This window comes from Pseudorca crassidens, chromosome 11 (genome assembly GCF_039906515.1).
Source record: "Pseudorca crassidens isolate mPseCra1 chromosome 11, mPseCra1.hap1, whole genome shotgun sequence".
NCBI lineage: Eukaryota > Metazoa > Chordata > Mammalia > Artiodactyla > Delphinidae > Pseudorca > Pseudorca crassidens.
The window spans coordinates 96,231,573-96,259,403 of record NC_090306.1 but is presented as its reverse complement, the minus strand read 5'-3'; the positions used below and the strand labels follow the sequence as shown (position 1 = coordinate 96,259,403).

General features: G+C 52.5%; 1 protein-coding gene and 1 long non-coding RNA gene across 3 annotated transcripts; one reads left to right on the top strand and one right to left on the bottom strand.

Moving 5' to 3' along the window:
• Positions 1-273: 273 nt before the first annotated feature.
• On the top strand, positions 274-27,383 carry BAIAP2L2 (BAR/IMD domain containing adaptor protein 2 like 2). 2 transcript variants are annotated; one of them, XM_067698046.1, is made up of 14 exons: positions 274-437; positions 1,533-1,608; positions 2,314-2,400; positions 2,883-2,944; positions 11,578-11,649; positions 11,873-11,989; positions 12,810-12,956; positions 22,381-22,533; positions 22,855-22,993; positions 23,161-23,383; positions 25,494-25,652; positions 25,984-26,191; positions 26,656-26,699; positions 26,994-27,383. In XM_067698046.1, exons 1-14 carry the CDS (start codon positions 387-389, stop codon positions 27,130-27,132), a joined length of 1,677 nt encoding a protein of 558 aa, XP_067554147.1. In that variant the 5' UTR covers positions 274-386; the 3' UTR covers positions 27,133-27,383. The 2 variants fall into 2 exon arrangements, with proteins under 2 accessions (XP_067554147.1, XP_067554148.1); XM_067698047.1 differs by having other exon boundaries at positions 277-437; positions 26,900-27,383.
• Positions 21,801-25,497, bottom strand: LOC137202461 (uncharacterized). Its single transcript, XR_010932627.1, has 2 exons — positions 23,818-25,497; positions 21,801-22,410 (listed from the first exon to the last, which is right to left on the bottom strand). It is a non-coding gene; the product is annotated as an uncharacterized lncRNA (long non-coding RNA).
• Positions 27,384-27,831: the final 448 nt, after the last annotated feature.

Below are 27,831 nucleotides of genomic sequence, written 5' to 3'. Positions count from 1 at the left end.
TCCCCCAGAGCTAGGGGTCCCTGCTGGCCTGGGAAAGGCTCTTCCTTGAAGAGGAGGTGACCCAGGAGAGTGGCCATCCACGCGTGCCCACCGGTCCGCGGCTCAGAGGGGTAAATAATTGAAGCGCAGGTCACACGAACCCGCCCGCGTCACAGAATGCCTTCCCCGCCGGGTCTGGTTACGCCCCAGATCGCATTCTGACATCCCTGGCTGGTGAATAATTAAGCTGCCACCTCCTCCTTGGCCAGCCCTCCATCTCCGGGTCCCACTCTGCAGCCTCCTTCACAGCCCGCTGAGCAGTGGGCATTGGAGGGTACCGACCCCCGGTGCTCCCAGGCCTGCTAGTGCCACCAGCCTTCTACTCAGTGCCCGGGTGCGCCCACTCCATGGCCCCCGAGATGGACCAGTTCTACAGGTCCACCATGGCCATCTACAAGGTGAGTGTGTGCATGGCCCAGGCCCCGGCTGCCGCCCCCGCTCCCAGGGCTTGAAGGTCGGCCAGCTCTGGAGGACAGAGAGTGAGCATAGCAGCAGCGTGTTCCAGGAAAGAAGGCCTAGAACCAGGCTGGGCTGAGCAGTGGGCATGGGGGTGGGGGTCCCTGGGGGCAGTCGGCCACTCCAGCCCCAACCTGAGGCTCCCAGAGCACGGGTTCAGCCAGTGAGTGACAGGACTGCTGAGACAGACTCGCAAACACTGGATGAGGCAGGACAGCGCCCAAGGTGGCCTTAGCTGGGAGCAGGGGGCCCGCCCGAAGAGCCACCTGGCTGCCCCAGGGTAGGGGAGTCTCTCTTTGTCTCTTTCTCTCTGTGTCTCCCTGTCTGTCTCTCTCTGGTTTCTGAGCCCCTCACTCAAACTTCCTACTCGACTCCAGGGGGGTTGCTGCCGTCTCCATAGACATTTGCTGAGCACCTACTGTGTGCAGGACACTTTCAACATGTAAACCTCACAACGCCCTATCTTTGAGGTAAAAAATAATCACCTCATTTGATAGATAAGAAAACTGAGGCCAGAGAGGCTAAACAGCTAGTTCAAAGTCACCAAGGGAAGAAGAGGGACTGCTGAGATTTGAATCAAGACCCAAGTCTAAGTCCTCTACACAGGGTGCTCTCCAGCTGGCCATGGCCTGCAGAGGCCCAAGGGCCTCGGCCACAGCCTTGCTCCCCAGGGGCTCTTCTTTGAGCAGGGCAAGGTCTGCCCTTGCCCCTGAGGTGGCTGAACTCAAGGCAGCGCTGAGCCACGCCCAGCTGGGCGCTGTGACAGACCACAGGCTTCAGCCAGTGGGAGGAGAACCTTCCAGGCACGAGTTCCTGCTGGGCAGGTGGTGATCTGGAGCCGGCCAAGGGGACCCCGGTCTGGATCCTGGCCTCTGAGGTCCTTGCAGCCGAGAGCCAGAATTCTGGGTGACTCCAGGTTTCTAGGCGGGCTCCCCTGAGTCAGGCTTCTCACGGGGGTTGGGGGTGCCCTGATCCTGAGGCCCATCATTCCGTCTTCCTCTCCCCATCTCTACCCTCCCACCACCCTTGGACTCCAGAGCATCATGGAGCAGTTCAACCCCGCCCTGGAGAACCTGGTGTACCTGGGGAACAACTACCTCCGGGCCTTCCACGGTGAGTGCCAGGCCCTGCAGGCTCTCAAAACCCCAACGACACACACGTCTCTATGTCACCCTGATGCTGCCACTGAGCCCACTGCCATACCCAGGCCACCTCTGCACCCCCAGCCTGGCACCCTGACCTGCCCCACTTCCAGCCACCTACAGCCAGACCTCACCACTCGCTCAGCGCCTGTGCAAACAGCTCCCATCTCCCCCATTTCCCAGCAACAGCCCCACCCCCAGAGCTAATCAGCAGAGGGTTGTGAGCCACCTGCCGGGTGGACAAGCCAGGGACACACCCAGAGCTGAGTGTCACCCAATCCCTCCCCGCCCTTTAGGACTTCAGAGTCCTCACAGCAGTGACCTCAGCCCGTGCCACCCCCAGACCCACTTGATGCCTCACAACACACCTGCCCACGCCCTCCCGGGCACACACAGATGCCTGCACCCCGCCCCCTCCCAGACAGAAACAGGCCGAGGCCCTGCGCCCTGCCCCGCAGGGAGAGCCCATTCCCCGCTTTTTCACCCCCCCTCCTCTGGCCGATGCCCCCTCTCCACACACGCTGCCCAGGGCACCCCATCCCTGTCACTCACACCTACGCCAGAGCCCGAGGCATCCCCTCCACACCCTCTCCCGCCCGAAGGAGAGGCCTCCAGAAGTGGGGAGGGGCACACGGAGGAGGGCTCCGGGGCTGGACGCATTCCTCTCTCCACGCAGCTCTGTCTGAGGCGGCAGAGGTGTACTTCAACGCCATCCAGAAGATCGGGGAGCAGGCCCTGCAGAGCTCCACCTCGCAGATTCTGGGTGAGGCACGCCTCTTCCCCTCCATCTCCCCCACTCATCTTCTTAGGCCTGGGGGACACTCCTCCTAGCCCCCCTCCCCCCACCGGCCTCCTCCTGTGTTCCAGGCTCCGGGCCCCCCTCTGCCTGCCTCCCTGGTGCCTCCCCTCAGGCCCGGGACCGGCCTTGGCCCCCATTCTCAGGTCCCAGAGAGGGTTCCTTTTACAGTCTGGCCCTTCCAGGAAGTCCCCCCCAAAGACACAGGTCTTGCAGCGCAAGGCCCAGAGCCCAGACTCTCGTCTGGAGCCAGGGCCCCTCCGCTCCCCTCCCTGCAGGACTTTGCCATGGCTGGGACAGGTGCTGCCAGAGGCCCTGAGTCGTATGGGGAACCCCTGGAATTTGGTCCCCAAATCCAGCCTTGGGCAGGCCCTTCTGACAGCTGCTGGTGGGAAGAGGGTGGGCAGGGTAGGTCCCCGCACTGAAGCTGCTGCTCTCTGTGCCTCCAGGTGAGATCTTGGTGCAGATGTCCGACACCCAGCGGCACTTGAACTCTGACCTGGAGGTGGTGGTGAGTCCCAGAACCCACAGCCTGGAGGGGTCACTTGGGAGAGTGGGCTGCGTTCTATGGGGGACGAGGGTCTCCACACCCTTCCTCAGAGAGGACTTTGGTGACATGACAACTGCGGCTGCCCTTTTGGGCACCTGCCAGGGCCCAGCTCTGCTGGGCACACTTACCTGCACATCTTGTTCAAGCTCCAGCAACCTGGGAGGCAGGTGCCATTTCTATCCCCATTTGACAGAGGAGGAAACTGAGTCTCAGGGATCTAGCCACTCGCCCAAGATTCCAGAGTGAGTGGAGGAGCCAGGAAGCGAAAGGACCGTCACCCACGTGCATCAGGCCCTGCCCCTACCTGCCTCCCCAGGGAGCAGCCAGTGATCTGACCTTACACACCTAGGAGAAAACCCTTCCACGGCCCTGCCACCTGCAGAACTAAACCCAGCCCCTCGCTAAGGGGTTCCAGGTCCTGCTGAGCCAGCAGCCTCCCTGGCGCCTCCAGTCACAGCCCAGCCAGCCGGAAGAGCTGCCCTCTGCAGACACGCCTGGCGTCCCCACCATGGGCTGCTGTCACGCTGTTCTCTCAGCCTAGGACCCACCCACCCCCACCCCTGCTGGCCAGTACAGTCACCCCCTCCTCCAGGAAGCCTCCCCTGACTCCTGGGCAAGTTCAGTCTCTCCTCCCTCTGGACTTCAACAGATGCTTCTATCCATTCTTAGCAAGTGTGTGGTGAAGAAAACCAGCTCTGCAGCCAGAGCACCTGGGTTCAAAGCCCAGCTCCACCAGTTACTGGCTTTGTGACCTTGGACAAGCTACTTAACCTCTATGGCTCAGTGTATCTGTCTGTGAAATGGACATAATCATAATAACTGCCTTGCGGGATTCTTGTGAGCATTAATTGTATTAATAAGTATAAACTATTGACCTTGGCAGCTGTAGCCTTCTATGTACCTTAGCTATGATCATTAGAAGCAGAATTTACCCCCATCTCTATCCCTGCCAAGACTGGAAGCTGTGCCAGGGCTGGGACGTGGTCTTCTCTGTAACTCCAGGGCCTGGGACAGGGACCTGGGACCAAGCAGGGCTTCACTGACTGGGAAGGAAAGAATAAGCTTTGAAAAGGGAGCGGGGCTGGGCCAGAGGGAGAGGGCCTTCCAGAGGTTGCCGGGGGCTGAGCAGGTGCAGAGATGGCATCGGGCAGAAGAGAGCTGGGGATGGGAGGCAGGCAGAGAGGGAAAGGTGGGCGGGGCTGGGTGTGAGGAACCTTGGAAAGTCCGGAAGGAAATTTCAACTAATCGTGGAAGTGCACGGTTCTCAAACGTGTGTGTGGGAGACCACTAGAGGTCTGGATACTCTTTGGGGACACCATAAAGTACTCATCAGTTTGGTAACCATGTTGAAATGGGGAACAAATTCACCAGCAGAAAACATGCATCCACTACACTCGATAAAACCAGGACCCTTGGTCCCTCTCCTAGGCACTTTGAGGCTTAGCGCTAAGCCCGTGCCACCTCCTGGGGCTTGGGCGGGGAGTTACAGAGCAAGGGTCACGCTGGCAGCCTGCAACTTCCTGTCCTTGTGTCTGATGGCTCTCCATGTCACCTGTGGCACACCTGGGCTGGACGCGGACGAGTGTCACCCAGGCCTACTCTGTAAGGAGAGCTGCCTTCTTTGGGTACCAGCGTCTTGGCTGTGACAAAAGGGCAGGGCCCTTGGCCAGAGCCATACTGAGCCGAACACGCCAGAGGCCACCTCCCCCTTGGGCTCATTCATTCGACAACTATTTACTGCCCTGTGCCAGGTACTGCTATGGGTACTGGGGATACAGCAGACAAAACCCCCTGCTCTCCCCAAGGGGGAACCAGACAAAACCCAGGACAAGTAAGTGAGTACAGATGTGATGGGTTAGATGCAAAATAAGCTATGGAGAAAAATAGACCAGGGAAGGGGGGTAGCAAGTATTGGAGGGATGCAATTTTTAACAGATGCTCGAGGTGAAAGGCACTAGAAAGGTGACATTGAGAAGAGGCCTGATGGAGGTGGGGAGTGAGTGGGAGACACCTGCAAAAAGAGTGTCCTGGGCAGAGGGATCGGCACATGGGAAGGCTTGAGGAGGCCCACGTGGCCGGAGTGGAGGCAGTGAAGGCCAGCGTGGAGATGACCAGCCGCTAAAGGGGCTGGGCCTTGAGGGCATTGTCGGAACTCCGGCCATGCCTCTGCGTGTATTGAGCAAAGGAATGACAGGATCTGACTCAAGTTAGGTTTTCCAAAACCAAACCTTTTTTATTGTAAACTAAAATACAGGCATAGAAAGTGTCACTGAACAAATTCGAGCTTCATGTATCATTATAAGGCAAACCACCTTTGAAACTCCCACCCCGGTCAGGAGCTTTGCCAGCCTTTCCTGGAGCCCTTCTACATGCCCCCATCAAATCACAGACCCCCTCTTCCTCCAAAAGGAAGCAGAATTTAGAAGCAGAATTCTGTTTCTTCGTAATTGATCACCCAGTTGTATGTCCCTGGATGCTAGAATTTGTCTTGCTCTCTTTTTTTAAATATGTCTTTGAGTCTCTTTTAATCTACTGGCTCCCCCTCCATCCCTTTCTTTTCCTTACCATTTATCTGTGAAGGGCCTGGGACCTTTTGACCTGTTGGTTTTCCAAACACTCCTCATGCAGCTCAGCTTGTTCCTCTGTCCTCTGGACCCAGAAGCTTGATCAGACTCAGGTTCCATCCGTTTGGCAAGACTAGAGTGGGTGCTGGCTTCTTCCATCAGGAGGCATGTGGCTCCTGCCGCCTTGTGACGGTAACAGCAATGGAGGCTGTGTGTCCGCACCCACTCGTACGTGGAGTTACGAGATGCTGCTATTCTGCTCTTTCACTTATGAACTGGAATATTTCTCTAAAGAGACGTTTCTTCTTATGTGCTATTTCTTACCCAGTGGCACGCTTCTTATGGGAAAGACAGGATAAAGGCTTATTCCCGCCTTGTCAGCTTCCAAGATCATGAATTTTCTCCCTGTCATCCTCTGAAGGTGACCAGTTAGCTTTATTTTTTTACTAGCACCATCATTATAATATTTTTTAGTATCATATTTTTTAGTATCTAGTCAGTCTCATAGATCTAAACATATTTGTTGTGTTTTACTCCTTTGCAATCATTATTTCACTGAAGTTGAAAATGTCCCCGCTTTGACCAGCAGAAGCCTCTTCAGTCTGGCGCACGAGCCCTTTGGCATAACTCTCATGGTTCGGACAGTCTCCTTGCTATCCAGCCTGACGAGATGTTCTGCCCTCATCTGGTACTTTGCTGCTCTACACGTAGAATCAGCCATCTCTCCACGAAGCCCTGTTTTTATTTTTTGCTTTTAGTGGAAAGTGGTATTTCAAGACCATAATCTGGGCACTAGGGGTGTCCATTGGGTTGATCGTTGCTCCTAGGCTTTTTCAGTGGCCAGTGCTATACAGACATACATACATACACATGTGCATATAATAGATATGCTACAGGTGCCTAGATACATGATATATGCCTAGATACATACCTAGATACATACACACATAGATACATACATACATTTGTACAAACATATATATACACATACATACGTGACAATATATATAGTTAAAGATAGAACACTTCATAAATTCATACTGATACTTCCAATTCAGATTCAGCACTAGATTTTTACTTAACCTCTTCCCTATTCCACCAGTATCTCTTTTGTTTCACATCAAGAATCCTGATTCTTGGGAATTCCCTAGTGGTCCAATGGTTAGGACTCCATGCTTTCACTGCCAAGGGTGCAGGTTCAATCCCTGGTCGGGGAACTAAGATCCTGCAAGCCGTGCGGCGCAGCCCAAAAAAAAAAAAAAAAGTCCTGATTCTTAAGGATACAGAGAATGAAAGAATAAGAATATCCCATAGTTACCGTTTGCTTTATCTCATGTTACATATACACAACAGTCTCTGAATAATGACAGTAATTCTACCACCACCAATATGATTTCTGAGAACTGTTAAAATCTGTTTTGCATTTGCTCTCCCCAGCATCTCCCCACTTTCAAAATACAGGCATGCTTTGGAGATATTGTGGGTTCTGTTCCAGACCATCGCAAAAAAGCAAATATCACAATAAAGAGAGTCACACAAATTTTTTGGTTTCCCTGTGCATATAAGTTATGTCTACACTATACTGCAGTCTATTAAGTGTACAATAACATTATGTCAAAAAAACAATGTTCATACCTTAATTTAAAAGTACCTTATTGCCAAAAAATGCTAACCATCATATAAGCCTTCTGCAAGTCGTAATGTTTTGCAATAGTAACATCAAAGATCACTGATCACAGATCACCGTAACAGATTATGACAATAATAAAAAAGTCTGAGCTACTGCGAGAATTACTACAATGTGACACAGACACAAAGTAAGCAAATGCTGTTGGAAAAATGGCACCGATAGACTTGCTCGACGTAAAGTTGCCACAAATCTTCAACGTGTGAAAAACGCAGTATGTGCAGCTGCGCTTGTCCACACTGTCAGGACCCAGAGCTGCTGCGCCTTGCTTGCTCCCCTTTCACCCTCATTGATCTTTGTTTACAAGTAACTACATATTTAATGTTCGCCTCAAACCACGTGTCCATGTCTTGCTCGTCGTTTTGGCCTTGTTCTGACTGTCCCCACAGGAAGGGCTCGTGTGAACAATGTTCTCTGAGTTCTGACACCAAGATAACAGCTTGTTCTCCTTATACTTGAAAGTCAGATTTGCTGGGTATAAAATTCTTGGCTCACATTTCATTCCTTCCTCCCTCTCTTCCTTCCTTCTTTCTCTTTCTTTCTCTTTTTTCTTTCTTTTTCTTTCATCTTGAATGTTGCTGTTGAAAAGTCTGATAATCTATTTCTTCCATTGTAAATCACTTGCTTTTTCTGCCTTAGATGCCCAATTTTTTTCTTTTTCTGAAATCTAGTAACTTTTCCAGACTATTTCTTGATATTGGTTAGTCTGGGACAATATTCTTAGTTATGTGGTATACTCTTTCAATATGTAGTTTGAAATCGTTCTCTTTTTTTTTAATTTCAGGAAACTTGTCTGGAATTACAATTTTTAGACTTTTTTTTTTTTGTTCTCTTTCTCTGCGTTTCTTCTTCAGGGACTCCTATTATCTGTGTGTTAGACCTTCATAGCCTGTCTTCAGTATTTGTCTCTTCCTCTTGGCTGAATGGACCCCATATTGTCATATGGATGAGACTGGAGTTTGGGGGAGGATCTGGGCTGGGACATACATCTGGGAGGCATCAGCCAGTGGACTGCATGAGCTCACCAAGGGAGTGGTGTAGATCGAGAAGGGAAGAGGCCCATGGCTGAGCCCCGGGGCAACTCAACCTTCGGGGACCAGGGAGATGAGGGACACTGAGCAAAGGACAGAGAAGAGGCAGCTGGGGCATGTGAGGAAAACAAGGAGAGGGTGGTGGGCTGGAAGCTGAGGGAGGAACTTGTCTCAGGAGGAGCGAGTGGCCAACTGTGTCCAATGATGATGAAGGGGCAAGTTGGGTGAGTCCTGAGAATTGATCATGGGGCTTAGCGAGGTCATGTCTCGGGGATTTTGAGAACAACACTCTTTCTGGCGTGGTGGGGCAGGAGCCTGATGGAGGGTGTTCAAGAGCAAATGGGAAGAAAGGAGCTGGGGTCAGCCCACAGAGACAATTCTTTCAAAGGGATTTTCCTGAATCAAAAGCAAAAGGATTTCTCAAGTTACTGGAATAACTCGATACATAGAACTTACAGTGCATGTTCTCAGCAGTGGGTCTGCTCTCAGCTTCTGTACTGAGGGGCTCACAGGACCCCGCTAATGGAGCGTGTCCCAGGGGGAGGGGAGCAGGGCACGGCAGCCTCTGTTCTCACTTGCTGGGAATTCCTCAGCCTGCCCTGGGTTTTGTGACTTCATTGTTTCAGAAGCCACCGGCTAATTATAGGCAGTCCTGTGGTTCCCCCACAGCAAGAGTTCAAAGTTCTCTTCAAGTATCAACATCTTATTAGATCAATTTCTTCGAGAGCTTGACAATGACTTTCCATTAAACCACTGATGCCTGGGCCCCGTCTGATTGGGGCATCCTGGGTCTGTGTCCTCTATGCTGTTGGCGATCACAGCCAAGCCCTGGTAATGAGAAGAATTACAATCCACCTGCTTTAATCCTGTCCTGCTCTAATGCATGTTTCCGTGGCGTGACATAGTCCCTACGCGACTAGAAGCAGGAGCCATACCCTATGACATGGAAGGTGGCTTGTTCATAAGTGAGGTTTCCTAGGCGAGGGGAGGGGAAAGTTAGGAATTAGGAAGAAGGGTAAAGCCCCCAGCTTGTCTGCTGCACTGAGAGCAATAGCCCTTCAGGCTGTTTTTTTTTTTTTTTTTTTTGGTACGCGGGCCTCTCACCGTTGTGGCCTCTCCCGTTGCGGAGCACAGGCTCCGGACGCGCAGGCTCAGCGGCCATGGCTCACGGGCCCAGCCGCTCCGCAGCATGTGGGATCTTCCCGGACCGGGGCACGAACCCGCGTCCCCTGCATCGGCAGGCGGATTCTCAACCACTGCGCCACCTGGGAAGCCCCAGGCTGTATTTTAAGAACATTTTAAAAGAGCTCCTGCACCCAGGCCTCCCTGGGGAGGACAAGCACCCCCCCAGCCTCCTGGGTCTCTCAGCTGGGGTTGGGTGTCGCAGCCTCCCATTTCCACCATCATGACAGCCCCACCTCCTCCTGAATCACTTCAACAAGCCAGCTCTGCAGTAATTCAGGTGTTGCCAGTGTGTCCATTCTATTGGTTTTGTGCATTTTAAATATTTTCCACGGCCTTAGGCGTGGTTCAAGTTCATGTCTCCAGGTACCATTCACCGTCTCTATTAATGCTCTGGTTGCCACGTTTGCCTGGGTTTTGAGCATCAGTCCCAACCCTGCATCTTCCATAAGCCCTGTTGTTTAATTGGGCGATCTGGCAGGATGTGGCAGTTTTCAGGAACATATGTCCTGTGTTGGAGCAGAACCTTGAACCGGGAGGTCCTGCAGGTATAGGTCAGGAAGGCTCACTTCCTTACTGCCTGGATCCAGCAGAAAAGGGCCCCCATGGGGCAGAAATGGGGACTCAGAGAGGCGTGTAACACTGATCCCGTGCCAGCCCCCAAAACACACACTGGCAGCCACACTCAGGGGTTTAAGGCCCGGCTCGTCCTGAGGGGGGCACATCCAAGCTCCCTTATAGACCAGCAGTTAGCAAGGTTTCAGAAACAACTGTGGAAGAAAAACTGAGAACTTTTATAATTTACTGGTCTTTCCTGACGACCAGCATTCCTTTTCCTGAGGGACAGAGCTCCCACAGCACAGCTTGGGGACGCCCGTGGCAGGAGGCAGGATCCACCCAGGGTTCTTTTTTTTGTTTTTAAAGTCTTTATTGAATTTGTTACAATATTGCTTCTGTTTTATGCTTTGGTTTTTTGGCTGCGAGGCATGTGGGATCTTAGCTCCCCGACCAGGGACCGAACCTGCACACCCTGCATTGGAAGGCGAAGTCTTAACGACTGGACAGCCAGGGAAGTCCCCCACCGAGGGTTCTTGAGCCGGGACTCCTGAGGGGAAAGGCCAGGCAGACAGAGAAGGCTGAGCAGAGTTGGAAGTGTCCCCAGAGGCGGCAGCAGGATGGGAGATGCTCCTCTTTGCAAAGAGTACAGATGGAAGGATTTAGGTCTGATGTCCTAACAACACGGAGTGACCCAGGGAGCACTGATGGGGGACACAGGGGAACATGCCAGCTGGCCACCAAGGCCCACAGAATCAAGCTCATTGGGTTCTAGGGCTGGACCTTAGGGACCATCTGGGCAAAACTTTCCTATTACAGATGGGGAAACTGAGGCCCAGGGAGGGGCAGCAACCCATCCAAAGTTACAAGGCAAATTGGAGGCAGAACCAAAACGGCTAGAACGAAGCTTTTCTGAGCCTGAGCCCCAAAGCCTTCCTGGTCCTCCTGGTCACCCAAGTGGTCAGCCACCTCCTTCTCACCTGTCACGGGAACCTGCCACCCCAGTGAAGCCCTCAACAGTTGTGAGCTCTTTTGCTGGGCCAGGCCCAGCCCACGGTGCTGGGGCCACAGAGATGGGACAGATCTTGTTCATGCTGCCCATACAAACAGGCTATGACCAGGGGCCCAGCAAGAAATTCCATCTTATGGCTGGAGGAACGAACAGTGAACAAACAAGTTGTACACATGCCAGAAACAAAATGAGAGAGTGATGAATTCTGCCTGCGGAGTCGGGGGGCCTCCCAGCAGAGGGGGCAGTGAAGCTGGTATTTGAAGACTGGTAGGAAATTCCAGGCATAATCAAGGCACAGACTGAGACTAAGAACCGGAAGATGTCGACACATTTATGGAAGATGTGTTTCAAGCCAGGGACTGCACTAAATGTTTTGTATGTTTAACCATTTAATCCTCCATCCAAATAGGTGCTCTTGTTTTACCCATTTCTCTGATGATTGGCGAGGTGCCTGGTGTGTTAGGAATGCAGTGGGCAATGTATTGGAGTGAGCAGTGCAAGGAACTCTGGGGCCTGGGGATGATAGGGCCGCCCTGATCACCCCCACCCTGCACTCCACACAGGTGCAGACATTCCATGGAGACCTGCTGCAGCACATGGAGAAGAACACCAAGCTGGACATGCAGTTCATCAAAGTGAGTCTGGCCACGCATCCTGGCCCCACAGCCCATCACCAGCAGGACCGTCTCTCCCCTTTTGAGGGATGGGCACACTGAGGCCAGCGCTGGGCATTGACTGGCCCCAGGTTATACACGTTCCCAGCTGAGTCCCTGCCCCTGTCCAGTACTCTGGCCCATAAGCCAGGTGCCTTGAGCTCTTTGACACGGGGGTCTCCCTCCTCTCTCCACCCCATCCAAGGACAGCCGCCAGCACTACGAGATGGAGTACCGCCACCGAGCCGCCAACCTGGAGAAGTGCATGTCCCAGCTGTGGCGTATGGAGCGCAAGAGGGACAAGAATGCGCGGGAGATGAAGGTGCAGGGGCTGGGGGCGACACGGGGCTCCGAGGGGACCCCCAACACCCGCTGGAGCTCTCCCACCCAGCACTGGCCCACCTCCAGGAGCGTGTCCCGCCCCACCCTGTGTGGCAAGCATAGCTGGAGAGGTCAGCCAGCCCCTGGCGCGTAGGCATCACTGTCTCAGGGACACCCTCAGCGCCGCTCCTTGTCCTGTCACTGCCTGGCCCTCCCCACACTCCCCTGGCCTCCTTGCTTCTCCTACTTCATTGAGAAAACCTGAGGCCCTCAGCACGCTGCTCCTGATCAAGGTAGCAAAGGCAGAATCCACCAGCAGCCCCGCCACCCTCCCCCTCCCTCCTGCCCCCCGGCTAAGGCCAGCCCCTCCTCCCGAGCTCAGGGCCCCATCCTTGGCCTCTGCCTTCAAGACCTCTATCTCCTTTCCTGCCTCCTCTTCTGGCTCCTTTAATAAGCTCATGTCTCTCCTCTTTGAAATCTTCGCTCCCAAGTAGGGGATTATTAATCAATTAATTTGCATTTTCATTAAACCAACTCTCTCACTTCTGTGCTTGGCCCTGTGCCAGAAGGATGGCTCAGACACCAGTCCTACCTGGGAGAAGTGCCCGGGCCAGAGGGCAGGCAGAACCCAGGCTCGTGAGGATGAGGATACACCTGAGAGGGCAGGCGCAGAAGCGAGGGCAGGCTGGGTGCTCAGGGGAGGCTTCCGAGAGGAGGTGGCTGGTTCAGGAAGGAGAGAGAGGCTTCAGACAGCTGGCACTCGTGGGAGTGGGATGAGGGACACACCCCCTGCCTCCAGCCATAATCCCCTTTTCCCCCAGGAGAGCGTGAACCGGCTGCATGCGCAGATGCAGGCCTTCGTGTCTGAGAGTCAGCGGGCAGCTGAACTGGAAGAGAAGCGGCGCTACCGCTTCCTGGCTGAGAAGCACCTTCTGCTTTCCAACACCTTCCTGCAGTTTTTTGGCCGGGTGAGCTGGGGCTGGGGGACAGCTACATGAAGCCTTCTGGGGGCTGTGCACTCTGTGAGCTGGCTGTGCATGGGAATTCCCCTCCCTTCCTCCCCATTCCCTTCTTTCCTTCCACCCTGGAGATATTTATTTTATTTACTCTCTCCATCTATTTCTTTATTCGTATCATCACATATTCATTCATTTATTGTCATGATTTTTTAAAATTCTCACATTCAGTAGCTAATCCCTGCATTTATTCATTCATGTATGGACCATTTATTTTTTTCATTCCTGTTTACATACACTCACTATTCACAAAATCATTAACTTATAGGTTTATTCAATTACTGTCTATGAATTTTCTCATGGTATTTAAATCTTCTATGGTCTTGCTTTGTCTGATCTGCTAGACTATTGTATTTCTAGTGGATTTTGCTTTCTGCATTTAGCTGCCATGTTGTTTAGTGCTGTGGGGTTTATGACTTGACTATTATACCTTCTCTGTAAATATTGCCATTTATGTATATAATATATCTCATAATCCAGTCTGATACTTTTAATTCCACTTTGACATTAATATTGCCCTTCCTACTTTCTCTTTTCTTATCTTTAAGTGTTTTATGTTACAAAGATATAGCTCAGTTTTGACTTTTGACCAGTCTGACTGTCTATGTCTTCCAGTAGGAGAATTCAGTTCATTCCCGTTTAACTGAACAACTGGTATACCTGCCCTATTCTTTCTGGATAACTTGAGTTAACTCTATTTACTTTGTCGTTTCCTCTTTTTCTCCCATTCTTGTTCTCGTCAGTTTGATAAAATATACATTCCTCTGTCAACTTTAACAATATAATAGCCAGTTATTTTACCAGCAAAAGCAAGCTTATTCAGGAACAGTCAGAGGAACTGCAATTCACGTTATGTGAAGTATGGCAGAGCACGCGCAAATCCAGAGAACAGGGACTGACAGCTTGTTTTATGGGGAAAAGAGAGGAGTTGGGAGGGGCTGTAATAACCAAAGAGTCCATTGGAGGAAGCTGGGAGTCCAAAGTATGGAGGTTTCTCATTGGTTGGGCTGCTACAGTCTGATTGGCTGGGCTGTCACAGGGGTGGGGGTTGGGGGAGAAGTTTTCTTCTGCTGCTGGATAACAAAGTAGGCACCAACTTCCTGTGGGAGATGTGGGCTTGCTTCTCTTCCTGCTTGGAATAATTGAGGCTACGTAGCAGGGTATGTGAGCTCCCCCTACAGGCCTGCCCCTACCCCAATTTTAGCTGAGAGTCATTTAATTTATTTAATTCCACATCCCTCTCTCCTTTATTATTTTGGAAAGCCTATTGTTCTTTTCATCTCTGCTCATGATGACCTCACTCTGTGACCCTCATAATCATATATATTTGTCTATTATGTTTTTCAAAAAATAATGCCCACCCCCCCAAACACACTACTTGGTCCTTTGCTCCCCTCACCCCATAAGGGGAGACGTTGCGAAGGATTTTCCTGCCCTCCCTGATGCTCTAAGATGAGGCTTGTAACGTCTGTGCTCCTCTTCTAATCCTTCCAAACCACCACCTCTTGGTTTTGCCAAGAAACTAAAGGACTTTTAGTTCCAGACCCTCACTAGTCATTTCTTTGCAGCATGGCCCTTCTATTTCAAGAATCTGTACTTATTACATATATTACCATGGCCAGTGCACCACCATCGTCCACTAACATTTCACCACACATAGGATCAGATACAATGCTTACCACTGTTTTCAATCCTTTTCACCTCCCGCTGTCTTGAGGTTTCTGTTTTGATGAATTGGCATGGCTGGAGAACTTGCATGAGTATTTTCTGCATATACACTGTCGGAATCCTTGCATCTCTGCAAATGTCTCACTTTTACCCTGCTGGTGAGGGCATATCGGCTGGTTGAAGGAGCGGCAGCCTTTTTTCTCATGGTCCAAGATGATTTGCCTCTGTTTTCTAGTGCTCGGTGTTGTAGGTGCTAAGTCAGGTGCTGGTCTGTCTCCTTTCCCTTTTAAGTAACAGGCTCTTTCTCTGTGGATGCTTGGAGATTTTCTTCGTGTCCTTGCAACTCGGAGCTTGTCCCGGTACCACCTAGATGAGTGCCTGTCAGTGGCCCTTCAGCCTGCAGGCTCAAGTCTTTCTTCAGGTCTGGGGAGCTATTTCCTCTTCTGTTTCTTTAATTATTATCTCTCTGCCATCATTACCTTTTCTCTTGCTGGAACTCCAATCATTTGAGCCTCCACATCTATGACCATCTTCTCCCCCACTATGTCTATTTCATTTCTTCTTGCTCAGTATTTTGAGATATTTCTCCTCCTTGATCTGCAAGCGACTGATTCTGTTCTCAACAGGACTGTCCTCTCTCTCTTTTTTTTTTTTTAACATCTTTATTGGAGTATAATTGCTTTACAATGGTGTGTTAGGTTCTGCTTTATAACAAAGTGAATCAGCTATATATATACATATATCTCCATATCTCCTCCCTCTTGCGTCTCCCTCCCACCCTCCCTATCCCACCCCAGACTGTTCATCTGTTCAATTTTAAATCTTAACATCATGCTTTGTCTGGGTAAGAAGGTCTTTGTTTTGCAGTAAGTACCCTTATCAAGTCCTTGTTAAGCTTGTCACTCCCTCCTCTCAGCTGCCAGGGTGGTTTGCTGTGTTCTCCTCGCTGACCACTGGGTCCTCCACTAGATGCCTTGTTTCTTTCCTTTGCCTCCTCATGGTCCTGTTCCCACTCTGGGTTGAGCTGAACTGCGAGGGCTCAGGCAGTGGTGCTGGCAAATGTGGGGGGGGGCAAGAGAATGGAGCAATCTCTACCCAGTGGGACCCCACTCTGCCCCAGGTCTTCCTTTTGCAAGCATCAGCTGTCACTCAGCCTCTCATGTGGAGAACCACAGCAGACAGGGCTTCTAGGGAAGGTTGTACAGGTTGTGTACTGCACAAGGAAGCCCGGCTGAGACTAGAGCTATGTTCTGCTCTCCAAGCTGAACATACTGGTGCAGACTGTGTTTGCCTGAAGAAAGGAGCATCATTACCTTTGCCATCCTCTAAAGAAGCCATCCTCTAAAGAAGATGTGATACACACACACACACACACACACACACACACACACACACTGGAATATTACTCAGCCGTAAAAAATGAAATAATGCCATTTGCAGCAACATGGATGGACCTAGAGATTATTATATTAAGTGAAATAAGTCAAAGACAAATATCATATGTTCGTTTGTATCATTTTTTAGATTCCACATATATATGTCATATGATATATATGTCATATCATATATGTGGAATCTAAAAAATGATACAAATGAACTTATTTACAAAGCAGAAATAAACTCACAGACATAGAAACAAACTTATAGTTACCAAAGGCGATAGCAGAGGGTGGGGGGAGAGTTAAATTAGGAGTTTGGGATTAACATATGCACACTGCTATATATAAAAAAGGTAAACAACAAGGACCTAATGTATAGCACAGGGAACTATACTCAATATCTTGTAATAACCTATAATGGAAAAGAATCTGAAAAAGAATGTATATGTGTGTGTGTGTGTGTGTGTGTGTGCGCGCGCGTGTGTGAATCACTTTGCTAACACAACATTGTAAATTAACTATACTTCAATTTTTAAAAATTTATCAAGAAGGGCTTCCCTGGTGGCACAGTGGTTGAGAGTCTGCCTGCCGATTCAGGGGACACAGGTTCGTGCCCTGGTCCGGGAAGATCCCACATGCCGTGGAGCGGCTGGGCCCGTGAGCCATGGCCGCTGAGCCTGCGCGTCCAGAGCCTGTGCTCCGCAACGGGAGAGGCCACAACAGTGAGAGGCCCGCGTACCGCAAAAAAAAAAAAAAAAAAAAAAAAAAATCAAGAAAATTAAAAAAAAAAAGAGGCCATTCTCTCACCAAATGTGTACCCACCAGGCTGTGTCCATCCAGACAGAACATCTGTTTCTAAATTACAAAGAAGTACCTTAGGGGCTAGCAGCTGCCCAAGCCTATGGATGGCTAGAACTCAGGAAAGCCAGCAGCCCCTCTCAGCGCACACTCAGGAGGGACACTTGATGTTGCCCTACCCAAGTGTCTCTGTGACTGCACTGCTCAGGCCCCTGAGCCCTGTTGCCTGGCCTCTCACTTACAGATCCTCAGGCCCCGGCCAGCCCACTGGTGGTCAAAGTTCTGTCCTGCCTTCTGTGAAAGTCCAACAGGGGCCACATCCTCCCAGTCACCCTTCTTGCATGTGGACTTGCCCACCTCTCTGGCCTGGCCCAGCTGTTGACCCCTCTGGGGAGGGGGATGATGGAATCTGCAGGAGGGGAGGGGCCAGGTCTGTTGGGAAACCATCCTTCCATCATTCCCTAAAAATCCTTGCATTTTTCCAATGTCATTTGTTCATTCATTCATTTATTGAACACATAGTCTTTGAGCCCAGATGACATATCAGGCTCTGGTTCTATTTGGTATCTGAGAGAGACCCAGCCAGCCAGCCAGCCTCTCTTTCCTGATGCCACAAACATGGGCTCCGCTGCCCCTCCCCCAGCCTCATTGCTCTTTCCATTACTTTCTATTTCTTTGTATTCTTGTTCAGTTTCCCAAATACTGTGCCCTGGCTGCAAATTCTGGCAAGTGATTTCATTTCTGAGTCTCGTTTTCTTATCTGGAAAAGGAGGGAAATAATCGCCCCAGCAGAAGGTTGGTGCGATGGTGGAGCCTGGCCTATGCGGGAGCCCAGCGGGATTAGGTCCTCCTGCCCCTGCTCTCTCCCCTCCAAAGATGAAAACAAAGGCTCCCATTCAGGAGACCCGAGTGCTTGCAGTCAGCTGCCCCCAACAGCCGGCAGCCGACTCCCGCCTCCCCACCTCGGGGTCCTTACCTTGCCAGGTCCTCCCTGAGTCTCTGTTTCTGATCCCAGGGACCCTCTGGTGCTGAGCAGAGGTGGGAGACGTGGCTGGATCCAGTGACTGATCCCAGCCCCGGCTGACATTCTCCCACTCTCACCACCGCACCCAGCCCCGGGCTCAGGGCTCCGCCTTCTCCCACCCTACCCCACCCCCACTGAGTGATCCTTCAGGGAGGAGCTGCTGCTTCTTCCTTTAAACAGTTGTATTGAGATATAATTCACACACCATGAAATTCACCCATTTAAAGTGTGCAATTCAACGGTGTAGTATAGGAACTTCCGTGGTGGTCCGGTGGGTAAGACTCCATTCTCCCAGTGCAGGGGGCCCGTGTTCCATTCCTGGTCAGGGAACTAGATCCCACATGCTGCAACTAAAAGGTCCCACATGCTGCAAGTAAGACCCGGCACAGCCAAAATAAATAAATATTTTTTAAAAAGTGGTGTGGTATATTCACATCCATTGCCTCAAGTCAACTTAGAACATTTCATTACTGCTAAAAAAAAAAAAATCAGTACTCCTTAGCGGTCATTCCTTGATCCTCCCATTCCCCCTTGCTCTAAGCCACCACTAATCTACTTTCTGTCTCTATAGATTTGCCTCTTCTGGCAATTTCATACGAAAGGAATCATACAATATGTGGTCCTTTGTGACTGGTTTCTTTCACTGAACGTCATGTTTTTCAAGTTCATCAGTGTTGGAGCATGTGTCCATACACCATTCCTTTTTATTGCCAGATAGGATTCCATCATCGGGATGTGCCACATGTACTTACCCATTCATCAGCTGATGGACACCTGGCTTGTTTCTACCGTTTGGCTATTACGAATGGTGCTGCTATGGATATCCACGTAAAAGTTTTTCCGTGGACGTGTGTTTTCATTTCTCATGGGTATATAGGAGTGGAATTGCCGGACTGTATGGTAACTCTATGTTTAACTGTTTGAGGAACTTCCACACTCTTTCACCATTTTACAGTCCCACTACCAGTTTATGAGGTTTCCAATTTCTCCACATCCTTGCCAATACTTGTGACTGTCTGTCTTTTTGGTTCTAGCCATCTGAGTGAGTGTGGAGTGGTATCTCATTATGGTTTTGATTTGCATTTCCCTGATGGCTGTTGAAGCTGAGTATCTTTTCCTGTACTCACTGGCCGTGTGTACATCTTTGGAAGGAAACTCCTTTCCGCCTGTGTCTTGAACAGTTAGCCTCCAACGTTAAGAGGAGAGCTGACTCCTCCGTTGGCCGCCTCCTGCTGAGTGATCGCCCCCTCAGGAGGGAGCTGTGGTTTGAATGAACCAGACTTCCCCTAGGTACAGGGGAATAGGTAGCATGTTGTCTGACCCAGCTGGGCTTTAGGACATACACGATCTAACTCCTAAGACAGTGAAGCATAAATATTTACCTGTTAAGTATATCTGTACGCAGAATGCACAAGATTTAAAGAACTCTTCACAGGAAGGTGTCTTTCTCATCTGCCTCCAATAATCGGTCCTTGCTTAGTCCAAGTCTAGTCAATAACACGCCTTTCTACCTCACCGTCAGCTTCTCTGGGTTTATCGCAGTTGTGTAAGTATACCTCTAGGATAAATGCCTAGAAATGGGATTGGTGAGTCCAGGGATATAAGCATTGGCTGTACCAATTTACACTTTCACCAGCAATGGCGGAGATTCCCTGTTTCCTTGACAACAGTATGCAAGCAAACTTTTTGATTTTTGGTAATCAAAAAGATAAAAATGGTATCTCAGTGTAGTTTTACACTTGTTACGCTTGTCTTATAAATGAGATTGACATCTTTTCGCGTTTCAGAGCCATTTGATTTTCTTTACTGTGACATGTCAGTATCTTTTCCTCCATTTTTCTTATGAATTTGTACGAGCTCTTTATATGTTACTGAAATTAGCCCTTTCATAGTGATGAGTTGCAAATTATTTTCCCAGTTTGTTCTTTATCATTTGATTTTGCTTATTGTGAGTTTTGCCGTGGTAAAAAAAGTTATTTTTATTTAGTCAAATTTATCAGTCTTTTATAGTTTAGGGGGTTTGTATCATACTTAGAATGGCTTTTCTTTTTTTTAATATTTTTCTTACATGATTAATTTAATTTTTAAATTTTTGACTGCGTTGGGTCTTCATTGCTGCATGCAGGTTTTCTCTAGTTGCGCCGAGCAGGGGCTACTCTTCGTTGCGGTGCGCGGGCTTCTCATTGCGGTGGCTTCTCTTGTTGCAGAGCACGGGCTCTAGGCGCACAGGCTTCAGTAGTTGCGGCACGCAGGCTCAGTAGTTGTGGTGCACAGGCTTAGTTGTTCCACGGCACGTGGGATCTACCCAGACCAGGGATCAAACCCGTGTCCCCTGCATTAGTAGGCAGGTTTTTAACCACTGAACCACCAGGGAAGTCCCAGAATGGCTTTTCCACTCTGTAAATACTTTTAACATTCTCCCCTGGTCTCCTCTATGTTTCTTCCCAACCACTGGCTAAACTGCCTAAAGGCAGGGCTGAGGGGAGCCAGTGAAGTTGAGTGCCGTCCAGGCCAAGACTCAGTGCTGAGGCCATTACTCCGAGAACCCCCTAGCACCCTGGCAGGCACTTTCAAATTGGACAAAAACCCTTTTTTAAATACGATAAGCAAAACTTAATGGTCTCACTTTGCTTACTGCCTCTGAAACAAGTGCACGAAGGCCTTTGGAGTTTTGTCTTTGTGCTGTTTTGCTAATTAACTATGCAAGGCAACAGAGGGGGCGGCCACCTAGCCACCAACTGAACTAGTTCCTCCTGCGACTTGAGGCACTGAGGCTTTCTGTTTTGCTGCCTGAGATCAAATTTTCAGCAGCTGGGCCAGACTGAAGGGAAAAATCATGGAAATGTAGTCACAGGAAGCTTCCTCAAGACAGACGAGTACAGGCCATTCCATTGCTTACTGGTTGAGAGACCTCGAGCCAGTCATTAACTGCTCTGACCCTCAGCATCTTCTTCTATGAAATGGGGATAATAATGGCACCTACCTCGCAGGGCTCCTGGGAGAATCGAATAGGATAATGGAGGTAAAGTCTTTAACACTGGGCCTGGCACAGAGTAAATGCTCAGCAAAGGGAAGCTTTTATTATTCCTAAGGTGACAGTCCTGAACTTGGCCTTGAGGGATCGAGTATTGGAGTAGAAAATGGAGAGACACTGATAACTGGAGAGCAGAGTGTTTTGATTGTACCTAGGATGACCTGAGCGACAACACAGAGAGGTCAATGCCACTGAAAGAAGTTTTATTACATATCACACTTCCCAAGAGAAAGGGTCATGACACACTACGCAGGGCCACATGGGAGTCGTACTGGGGGATGGTCAAGAGGCAGAAGGAGCCAGGGGAAAGCATGGCCCAGAACCTTTGTTATGGTTTCCATGGGAAGGAATGGGCAAAGAAGGGTAAGCAAGTTTAAGTAAGTTTAGGATTGGATGGTTTGAATAATTTCAGTGGGCTCTGGGCTATAGGGGTTATTCTAATTGTCTGGTACCTGGCTTGGGTGATTTAGGGCAGGGGAAACTTTGGTTTGGTGTGTGAATTAGAAGGAGGTGATTGGGGATATGGGTTTTGGGTTGGTTGGTTTGCATATGAAAGGTGTGCTCCAAGCAAACTGTTTACTATCTCTAGGAATTATCTGGCCCTGTGAGGTGCAGTCTTTTCAGACTGACAAGGCCCCACGATGTCAAAGCATCATGAAGTACAGAAAATTAAAAACATGATTAATACACACAGCAGGTCTAACATTTAAAACCTTCCCACCCCAAGTCGTTATGGACTATGTGGTCAGCGGCTGAGTTTCCTGTCCTTGAAGGTATTCAGGCAGAGTTAGATGCCCGTGTATTGGGGATACTAGAAAAGGGATGCTTATGTAAACTAAACGGACTGGAAAAACTATTTGGATGTCTTCTTTTAGAAAACTACTCAAACTGGCTTAAACAGAAAAGATGTTTATTATTTTAGTCACTGGGAAGTTCAAGGGTTTCAGGTACAGTTGGATCCAGGAGCACACAAGATGTCATCAGAAATTTGCCACTGTCTGTTGCTTAGTTGAAGTGTCCTATGCCGGCTTCGCTCTATCCATTTAGCAAACCCCGTGAGGTGAGAGAATATATTTTTCCAGATTGTTCCAGGGTAAGTTCCGGGACTGGGTTCTTTGGTAACAGTTTTTGGGTAGGTGCACATACCTGACTCCATCTCTGTAGCCAAGCCTGGACTGCACCCTTACCCCTGCATCAGACAGTGGGAGAGCCCCCGTCAAAGCACAAGACTGAGAGACGGGTCAGGGGAAACTCCTCCAGGAAAAGTGAGGGGCATTTGACAAAAGACCGGGAGGGCTGGCCAGTGGGTGAACCCAAAGTGACCACAGCGATCTTTGGTTCCTTCCAGCTGGAAAGTCCGGTCATCCTCAGCTTGCAGGGCCCGAGTTCCCGGGTCTAGGATGCCAGTTTTGAGTCCCCGGGATTCTGGGGTCTGCTTGGATCTCGCTGACCCCCGTGTCCCCACCCGGCCAGGCCCGGGGGATGCTGCAGAACCGCGTGCTGCTGTGGAAGGAGCAGTCAGAGGCCAGCCGCAGTCCGTCGCGCGCCCACTCCCCGGGCCTGCTGGGCCCCTTGCTGGGGCCGCCCTACCCCTCGGGCCGCCTGACGCCCACCCGCCTGGACATGGTGAGGCCCTGGGCGCCCCCGCCGCCGCCGTTCGCGCCCCCGCCGCCGTTCGCGCCCCCGCCGCCCCCGGCACCCTCCGCGGGGCCCTGGGGCCTGAGGCCCTCCGCCTGGAGCCTCCTCCCCCCGAGGGTCCCGTCCTTCGAAGCGCCCCTCGGCCGGCCCCTCCGCTCCAGCGTGACCTCGGCGCCCCCGTGGTTGCTCGGCCGCAGGCCAGAGAACCCCTACGCTGCCGACGCCTGGGACTGGGGGTGGGGGCTGGACTAGGGCGCCGCGGCCCCGCCCCTCCCCGCCCCACCCTCCCCTGCCCGTCTCCCCTCGCAGCCCCAGAGGCCTCTGGGAGAGTTCGGCTCCCCACGCAGCCGGCACGGCTCCGGCTCCCACGGCCCCGAGCCCACTGAGGCGAGATACGCGTCCCAGCTGGAGCCAGACCGCCGGTCCCTGCCCCGGACGCCGTCCGCCTGTGAGTACCCCCGGCGCCCGAAGCGCAGAGGGAGGGCCAGGTACCCAGGTTGGGGACCCGGGGCCGGGAAGAGGAACCGAGATTGCGCTGCAGCAGGAGGGATCGAGGGTAGACGCCAGGGAGAACTTCCCACCCACGTGCCGCGGCGCTCTCCTGCCCCTCGGCAGCCTCGCTCTACAGCATCAGCACTGAGCGCTCGCGCTCCAACTCTTTCGGCGAGCGCCCGGGCTGCAGGGGCGGCGGCGGCGCCCGGCGAGTCCGCGCCCTGGTCTCCCATTCGGAGGGCGCCAACCACACGCTGCTGCGTTTCTCGGCCGGAGACGTTGTGGAGGTGCTGGTACCGGAGGCCCAGAACGGCTGGCTCTATGGCAAGCTGGAGGGCTCATCCACGTGAGTAGGAGCCTCGGGGCGCAGGGTGGGTTGGAAGGAGGACCGGAAAGCCTGGACTTCAGCTGCAACTGAGTCTTCCAGGATGGAGGCTGTCCCTGGGCCTTCGAACAACCCATCCCCCATCCCCCATCCCCTCCTCGTCCCACACCAGTTTCCTCATCCATTCAACGAGGGTAGGAAGAGTCTCTTTATCAAGTTCAGGGTGGTGTTCCTTGAGAGGGTGGTAGAGGATGGGGAATGGGAAGGTTCTCTCACAAGTGGGAACAATACAGAAACCCTATTGCTTGAGCACTTACTTTGCGCTTTACACTAAGAGAGGGGGCAGCTTGCCTTCTACCCTGAGGGAGTCCGCCAAGCTCTGACGGAGGGAATGGACAGAGAGGGGGGCCAGGCGCAGGGGCGGTGCTGGGACCTTGCAAGCTGAGTGTGCTCACCTCCTTGCAGTCAGGCGCAGTGGAAATCCTTAAAGAACATAAACGGGCTGCTTTTGACACCATGAGTAGAAGGGGGAGGCTAGGGAGTACACTGCAGTCGCGGTAAGCCTGGAGGAAAGCAGGGATCACTCTTTCTGCCAAAGAAAAAGGGGAAGGTGGGAGCTTGCTGGAGCCGGGCAATGCCCCCCACAGGGCTTTATGGGCAAGAGACTGTGTGGTGCCCACGCCCACTCACGCTAAGGAGAGAGGAATGAATGAGGACAAGAAGAGGGGATGAATGAATGGAGCGTCGACAGGGGAGTCAGCAAGTGCATGTGAGGGCGCTTGCCGAGATGGTCATGTGATTAGTAGCTGGACAGGTGGAGGATGGATGAGGGCGTAATGGGGTGAGCAGGTGGATGCATGCTCCTGTGAGCAGATGGGTAGATGGAAGGGGGCATGGGAGGATGCACAATGTGGGGTGCATGATAGAGAGGCGGGCAGGTGGGCAAGTGCTGATGGATGGGTTAGTGGATTGGTGGTCCTTGGGTGGTTGCCCACATGGATCATGGATGGGTGATGCATGGATGGGATGACGTGTAGATAGATGGGTGGATGGCAGGTGACCGCATGGATCAGGAATGGAAAGAGGAGCCGGTGGGTAGAGACGCGACTAAGAACACGAGTAGTGGAAAAAACACCTGCTTTGCAGACCCGCATCAGAGGGCAGCAGGGTGCCTCCCTGAAAGTCCCCAAAACAGGTGTGTAGCAAAGCTTCTGGGGACCTGATTATAAAACCACCCAGATCTGAGCTCTCAAACCGCGTTCCTGGGACATCGTTATTCTTTCTGTGACTCAGGTTAGGGAAAACAATGGCAGGTTTCATCAGTAGGCACTTTATGGTGAAGACAGAAGTAAAACGATCTGAAATGGTTTTACTCTGTCAGTTTGACTTGAAATAGCTTCCAGTTACCTACAGGTGAGAATGTTATTGATCGGGTTTGGGGATGTAAGGTGGCTGTTTGGAGAACACTTTCCCAGATGTTCTGCAAGAATCTAATGGGTTCCATGGAGTCTGAAAAGGCTAAGGAACATGGATCATAGTGCCTCTCCCTCATCCCTGGCTGCTCTGAAGATGCAGTAATGAGCCTCCAGCCAGACAAAGACTCCAAGAGCAGGGTGGCTGGGGTCACCGGGACCAGAGGGCCTATGGTGGAGGGTTGGTAGCCAGGCATCCCCGACTCTGGTTCCCCATCCTCTGGGCTCCTACAGCTGCCTTTCGTCCCCCCAACCGGTCCCCTTTGCCTCACCCTTGTAATCATCTGTCTGTGGGTCTGTCTGCCCCCCGCCCCCGGGCTGGCTGGGAGCCCCTGGGGAACAGGGACTGCATCTGGCTCTCCGTGGACCCTCGTGTGGTGGGTACTCAGCAAGTAGGGAACGAAGCTGTCACCACATGTCCTTGGATACAATGCTTTCCTTCTCGGATCTCCAGTTCCTCCTCGCTAAGGCGCCCCAGCCCCTGGTGGGACATGAGGCTGGATGAGTGACTTTGAATGTCAGCAAAGACCTCCTTCAGAGGATGAAATGAGTTACTCTTAGAGCCAGGCCTGGCACACAGCAGTGCCCGGTAATCATCTGCTCCTCTTAGAAACGGTGTTTTGACCACCATTGTCAGGCTTTTTGCTTCCACCCCACAGGAGCGGCTGGTTCCCCGAGGCCTATGTGAAGCCTCTGGAGGAGCTGCCCATGAATCCCTTGAACGCCTTGAACCCCGTGACCTCCATGAATCCCACGAACCCCTTGAACCCAGTGACGTCCATGAACCCCATGAGCCCTATGAATGAGCTGCCTTCCAGGTACCGCTGTGGTCAGAGATGGGGCAGGGGCGGGGACTCCAGGGGGGGGTGGCCCCAGCCACCAGGAAGGGCATCTCTGAGCTGCAGTCCGGAGTTAGCCCAACCTCCTTCAGCTCCTGGAGAAAGGGCACCCCCATCTCTCTACGTGTGAAGGTCATGTGTCCATCCCTCTGCCTCCTCTCAGGACTGCCTTCAAGCCAAGTCTCCTCTCACCCAGGGGCAAGGGAGGAGGATGTAGGGTGCTCAGGGGCCCAGCAGATGGGGTGGGGGTGGGGTTGCAGCAGGGCCTGACCCCTGACCCCCTTCCCGTCCCTCCTTTCTCTGGGCTCAGGTCCTACCCACTCCGGGGCAGCCACAGCCTTGATGACCTCCTGGACCGGCCAGGCAACTCCACAGCATCCTCAGACTACTGGGATGGCCAGTCCCGCTCCCGAACCCCGAGCCGGGTCCCGAGCCGCACCCCCAGCCCCGCATCTACACCCTTGCCTGGCAGCCGCCGAAGTAGCATGGGCAGCATGGGGGTGGCCAGTGACATCAAGGTGAGCCCCCTCCCACAGTCTGCCCTCAACCCTGGGGTGGTCCGGTGGGCAGGAAGACTGGAGACCAGGTAACCCTCCCTGCCCTGCCATTGGCTCTGTCCAGCCTCAGTCTGCCCATCTGTGCCGGGAGGGGTGGGATGGGCTTCTGAGTGTGGGGTGGAGGGTGGGGGGAATGCATTCCTCTAGTGGCTGGGAGCCCTGGGCCCCTGCTGGGAGCACTGGAAAGGCCTCCCCTGGGGGCGGTGTTGGCCCTGGGAGGTGGCACTTTGGCCCAGAGGCTCCTCAAGTCTGAAACTCACAGCATCTTGGGTTTCGGAAGGCTGGGCCTCATTTCCCAGAAGCCTGGCGCTGCAGGGGCCTCTGGTCCAGTGCTCTGCCCTGCTGGATTGGGGAGTGGGGGGTGGGGCAGGGGCTCTCTTGCTCCTTCCCACCCAAACCTGGCCCTCCCTCCCCACTCACTGCAGAAACTCATGTCCTGGGAGCAGCAACCCCCAGAGCTCTTCCCTCGGTGAGTCCTTGAGTGAGGGTCAGAGGGGGCCGGGCTCAGCAGAGGGCTGTGGAGGGGAGACAAAGGTGGGCGTGAGTGGAGGTGAACCGACGGGGACAGGAGGTAGGGGGGACACCTGGCTCAGATGCCCAGCTGCCTTCCCTGGATCCACAGCCAGCTGGGGACCTGGGCCCCTCTCACCCCCTCCTCTCCCCCAACAGGGGCACAAACCCCTTTGCCACCGTAAAGCTGCGTCCCACTGTCACCAATGACCGCTCAGCGCCCCTCATCCACTGAGGTGCCTTCCTCCACCAGGGGTCTGAGGTCGTGCCACCGACACCTGCCTGGGGGCTGCCCAGAGCTGGCAGCAGCAGAAGCAGCAGCAGTGGATCCAAGGAGCCAGGGCCCTGGTACCGGGGGCAGCTGCCCTTCCCCAGACCACGCCCCAGCCTGAGCAGTTCCAAAGGCACCGGCCTGGGGTCTGGGGACTTCAAAATAAAGCAGCCGGAAGTGGGGGACAGAACCATTTCTTCCCCTCCAGGGGCCCCGGACTCTCCCTGGGGGCCTGCCTCATGCCCCCCAACCTCTTTCCCCCTTCTCTGTCCCACTGGGGAGGAGCCCCTCGCACACCCCCTCCCCTGCCCCACGCACCTCCCCTGTTTAACTCTTGTAAACGGTGAGAAATAAAGCAAGTGAGACACGGCAGCGGGACTGGTGGAGTCTGACTTGGGGTACAGGGTGGGACAGGGTGGGGATGGAGACCTCCCACTGAGAAGGGAGTCCAGAAGGTTCTAAATGTCACTGGCAGTTCCCTGGGAGGCCTCACTCCCTCCCAGCCCTTCACATCCCTCATTTTAAGTTAAGTCTTTAGGTCTGGCCTAACTCCTGCAAGCTAGATCCCCCCCTCTCTGGCCCAGGCTCATTTCTGCTGTGGGTTCCCTAGAGCCGGACGGATGGCAGTAGTTGAGGCCTGGGACCATCAGCAAGTCACCCTCGGGTGCCCTGGGACACAGCACCCTTTGTTCCGGCCCATCCCCACCCCCTCAGTCCCAGGCTCTGGCTTGGATTAGCCTTATCCAGGGGAAAGCCATGGAGGCCCCTCCTGGAATGTGGCCTGGGGGCGGAGGGCGGGCGAGGAGTTGAGGTGATTAGG